The 5403-nt window shown below is 36.9% G+C and overlaps 1 protein-coding gene across 1 annotated transcript in view; it reads right to left on the reverse strand.

Annotated features, from left to right (window-relative positions):
- SLAIN2 (SLAIN motif family, member 2) overlaps nt 1-5403 on the reverse strand; it is a 27024-nt gene that overhangs the window by 19288 nt on the left and 2333 nt on the right. Inside the window, exons 2-3 of the mRNA XM_009335156.1 lie at nt 1672-1836; nt 71-232 (exon numbers count right to left, since the gene is read on the reverse strand). Of these exons, the coding sequence (XP_009333431.1) occupies nt 71-232; nt 1672-1836 (327 nt within the window). The remainder of the gene's footprint in view (nt 1-70; nt 233-1671; nt 1837-5403) is intronic.

Consider the following 5403-nt stretch of genomic DNA (forward strand, 5'->3'; position numbering starts at 1 on the left):
GTGCTACTGCCATTATTCAATAAAAAAAGATCAACTGCTCCACTTTGTTTTCAGAATGGAAAATACTTACTTTCTTCCTGCATTCGTGCTAAAATTTGCACATCTGTAACATCATTTAGCTTGTAATTAGACCCAATAGAGTCTTCATCCATCTCTGATGCACTTAGTTCACTGTCCAGAGAGGACTGTGGACTTAGTGGAGGATTTCTATCTGCCGAACTTTTAAGATGACCTACAGAAAGAAAATAAAGTAATAGGAAATGTTAAAAAAAAGGGCAAGCTGTATTTCCTTTCCTAGTAAAAGAACCACAAATCTGAAAACAGATTATAACTGAGATGTTGAGTCTGACAGACCATTTGAAACATTTGATTGCGAACCTAGGCTGAACATATAATTTACACAAGCAGAGCTTAGCCATCACCTTCTAAAAATGAGCAACTTCATAAAATCATTATAATAGTGCAAAACGAATTAACGACATATAATCTGGTCTATCTGTACCGAGTTTCAACTGCTATGAAGTTTGCACAGCTCTTGCAGAAAGAGAAACTGCGTACCTGTTCCCTTTGTGCTTTCATTCTCATCTCTGCACGCTACCTTGTAAGACGTAAGTTTGACTATATCTTTCTTGACAATAAAGACTTGCTGATCCAATGAACATTGATTCAGTTTGGAATGCTTAAAATACAGTTTATCGGAAAATACTACCTGTTCTATGTACACATCTTTGCTAAACTATAACATACCAGAAAAACTCTTCCTGTTTGCTGCCTTCTGGCTGACACCCCATTGCCAGTTACATTTCATCTCTCTGTCCTGCAGGCAGATACAGCATTGTAGCACACAATGCAGAGCAGAGCTACATAGATTAAAACAAAACCTGGGTAATGGGCCTGGTGAATATACTGCAGTGCAGGCTTCTCTTTACAAGTCCACAGCAAACTATAGATAGTTGGATTGTCAATGCAATGTTTTTCATCTTCCCTGCAAGCTAACTTGAGTTGAAGTATATATAAGCCAATATTCTGACTTCAGAGTAGAGACATGTTCCAGGCATCAATTTTTCTGATGCAAAGAAAGTGCCTGTGGTGCAGAATAAAGGCAGAAAACATTGCCAGAAGTTAGTGTTTACATTGATGACTGCAAAGCCTCAAGGAATGCCTTTAATTAAAATACATGCTTCTTTCTTAGATTATATTGTTCACATCTCAGAGGTACCGATGGATACATTGCATACCAAACGTTTCAGTTAATAAGTCATAGGGTAGTTGCAAAGACTTTACAACTACCAACACCTAACCTTTAAACACTTACTATGCAACTTACATCCAGTCAATTACAGGGCTAATTCTAGAAGCTGGTTACATGTGTTGGGACTCCACAGAATTAACACTGTGTTTTGGTCTAACCGCTAAATGCATCGGTGATCTTAGGGACACCGACCTCCAGAGAAAACATTTTAAATGTATCTCATGCCAGAAAGTCTGGAAAAAAGCCTTTCCTAAAAAGTTGAAATACTGCATGATGCAAACATCCTACAAAAGACTGTCAGGTTTTTGGTATCTTCCGTACTCCAGTTCAATGCAAATGTAATCTATTTGAGCACATGTTTTTGAAAGGAAGAGGCGGAAGGGGAAAGGGAGAGACCAGACACTCACATGCATGCTTACCTGAGGTACCAGGAGGTATGAGCTGTTTCACTAAAGCAGATTTCACTGGTGTTGAGGAGGGAGAGTTGAAACCACTGCTGTAGGGGCTACTAGTATTTGGACTATAGGAGCTTGTGTAACTGACCGCACTAAAAGGGCTGCTGTACAAACTCTGTCTCTTGAGAGCTGTGTGAAAGAGGAGGAAAGCAACAAATTATACTGAAGGAACCAGTGAAAAATTAATACAATACTATATGATATCTTCAGTGTGATTTAACTACTATACAACTCAAGTACAACACTTCAGTCACCAGGAAGTTTATTAACTGATTTCTTCATCTCCTAGATACAACCACACTGTGGAAGGAGTGGGAGAAGAGGGCAAGACAAGATAGCAACAAATATTTTCCTTGTAAAAGTCAGATCTAAGATCACTACAACTGATCTCTTCAAGATGTTCAGTGTAGGCATTGCGAAGGAGGAGGGAAGCAACTCAAAAGACAGTAGTAGCTAAGCTACCGTAACATACATCCTATGCACAATTACACACAAACCAGAGCACACCATGAAGTCTAGTTCTCCAGAATTCACAGACCTGTCTAGATCACACAATATTTCAACAGTAACCCCAATACCAGCACCACAGAACTAAGTAATGCCACCTACAAAATTCCTCAAAACATATGCTAAAATGAAAAACCGTAAGCATGGCAAATGCTTCTGTTTATATTTCTGGGTACCATGAACCTACTGGGCACAATAAAGCAAATCGACAGTATGATTATTCCCTTCTGTATACCTCCTGTTCTAATGCTTTGGGATTTTATGTCTGTGGGCTTCAACCCCATAATTAAGGTAGATCCAAAATTGGGTACTTTGCTATTTATTGTAAACTTCTTCAATGCTAAAGTATTTTCAGATTAATTTTAACCACTGCCAACCATTTTCAGTATGATACTGCAATTCCCCTAGTTGCCAGGTGTATGATTTGCATAGTTACTTAAATGACTATTTTGTTCAGAAATTTACATTTTATTTTAATATAATAGAAAATGGAACTTCAATGGGGCAAGTGGGAACCAAAGGAAATTCAGTTACTTCTGGTAAAATAAGTTTCTCCATTTTATGCCAAACAGAATTGTGTTTTAACAAAGAACAAGTTAAATTGCAAAACATTAAACTGAAAGCTAGAGATCCAAACTTTACGATATGTAAATCTAGATTAGATTAAGTTGCAGCTCACCTAGCTGCTAGAAACTAAACTCTCTTCAAGACACAACAGTATTGAAACTATGCATATGTATTACAAACTGACAAGAATAGGCCTGGCAAATGTATGGCAATACACTCAAGTGGTTCTTAAAAAAAACCAACACTAAATTAAGCTATTCAAAGAATGTTGTGTGACATTTCTGTTACTGACAAAGGGCTTTAATTAGTGCAGTAATAATTAGGCTACTGACAAGTAGTGAACAAAAAAAAAAAGAAAGGAATTGAACTCTATTCTACTGTGCCAAACAACTTGGCATTAATTTGTTTACTAGAAATCCTTTTATTCAGTGTAAGATTTTTTTTTTACATTACAAGAAGCCAAAAGAGACTACAGTTGCATGAAATGCTGCTTTCAGCAGCAAAGCCTGCTTCAGCTCCTCCTCCCACCCCACTTTGCTCTTGGTGACTACCTCCTCAGTTGTTCAGTACAAGCAATGGTGGGGCTACACTATTATCCAGCCTACTAAAGTGGATTTAGGTTAAAAACATCTAGAGTATTTTAACTGATTGCATCAGTGAATTAGTTTTTAGTAGCACCCAAAAAACATATCATCCCACCAAATGGATGGCAGAACACAGCACAGAGGCAGAAGCAGCAGAAATTAAAGTTGACTTTGCAGCAGATTCCTTAAATTGCACCTCATGTAAAGATCCTCTCTGGTGTTTAAACCAGTTAGTATTAATAGTGTTTTAATTAGAGTGAAAAGACAGTTATAGATAGAGGATGGAAAGTTTATATTCCAGCTTTCACTGCAAGTCTTAAATGATATGCACTAATTTCAGCAATTAGTGAATTCAGTGAATTCTAGCAAGTATTCTTGAAGTACCTCCAGTTTATTTTGAATGTCAGAAGGGAAATCTCCATTTTATTACAAAGCTCAGTTAACAAAACCAATAATTACAAGCCCATTGTATTCTGGTTGACTCTGATGAGACAACTCCTTTGATAGCAAGTTCTTCTGGCATTCACACAGGAACCCCAAAACATCTATTCCAACTCAATCTCTGTTCCCATGCCAAAAAAATTTACTTTTCATCTCCTGTCGAAAATGACAGTAAAAAAACCCTAAAAGTAAGTCTGCACAACAGTTCTTTGTTTCGTACTTACTACACAGGCAAGTATTTTAAAATATTAACCACAAATTAGAAAACAATTGTACTACTGTATAACCTTCAAAACAGGCTCTTTGTACATATCCATAATGATACAAAATATTTGATCACATACAGATTTCTTTAGATGAAAGAAAGCATACTTTTGTTACATATAAAAAGTATGCTCCGGTACGTGATGAAACTTTATATGGTACAGCAGGTTTCATCCTAGCTAATGTGAACTTCTACCTTCCTCAGCACTGTATTTTTCCCCAGAAAAAAAGCTGGATTCAAACCATTTCTCTGAGCTAGAATTCCTAAAGTTTTTCCAACAGCAATTCCTGTAACTTCAGAAGACATTACTATTTTTACAACAACTAGAGATACAGTCTTTATTAGGAGTGTCAGACAACATTAGCAAGACACATAACTCATTTTAACATTAAAATAATGCCATATTAGATGAAATATTAGCTTATGAAAGATTACACATTAGCTTCAAAACACCAGAGGGGAGGGTTAATGATCAACATTTTTATTTTAATGTAAGTTTTCTTTTATAACATTCAGAAACAGAATGCAGCATCTAATTTATTTTTGTCAACATTTTGTTAAATTGGTCTTGAATCTCTCTTGCTCTAGAAAATAGGAATAGAAAAATTTGAGTGCAGAAAACTCATGCTTAGGTGGTTCAGAAGATCTACGTATGAATCAGGTGCAACCCTTCCAGATGCTAGAGGCCTCATACTTATTTTTGTTACGATTAAGTGACAAATTTATTCTAGCAGTCCCTGTAGTAATTCAAAACAATCATTAGCAAAGTCTATCACTGAGACCAAAGTTAGCTAAATAACAGTTGGTTTTGGACAAGCTCAATGCTTAACTGAAAAGTCAAACTCAGCATGGAAAATATGACAGTTTTTACACATACAGCCACACAGTTCTACCAGCTATACTGATCATGCATTTGATTTCAAAAATTAAAATAGAAATGCTGCCTCAGTAAAAACTGCAATATGACCAAAGTTACTCTTTTCTAATTCTGTGAAACTATGTCTTAAGAAAGCATCTCTTCCAGAAATTCTTCCGCCTAGTAGTTCTGTTCCTGCAGTTGCTTTCTTGATGTGCTCTACCCCTATACGATTTTAGACCACCATGTGGAAGCCATGGTTTCCAGCCAACATGAAATGCACTCTTGCACTTTTCACCGGGGACTTGAGGCATGGCTAAGAGAGGTCTTTGCACCATAATATACCTAAGGTTCCCTCTAGTCTGAACATGCTTCTAACACTGAGCAGGACTCGCTCTGCAATTGTAAACCTGAACTAACTAGTGACAAGGCACTGTGTGCCCTGTGTTCTCAGTAACTGCCCACAATAGCATGGA

Source organism: Pygoscelis adeliae, unplaced genomic scaffold (assembly GCF_000699105.1).
Source record: "Pygoscelis adeliae isolate BGI_AS28 unplaced genomic scaffold, ASM69910v1 Scaffold21, whole genome shotgun sequence".
Lineage (NCBI taxonomy): Eukaryota > Metazoa > Chordata > Aves > Sphenisciformes > Spheniscidae > Pygoscelis > Pygoscelis adeliae.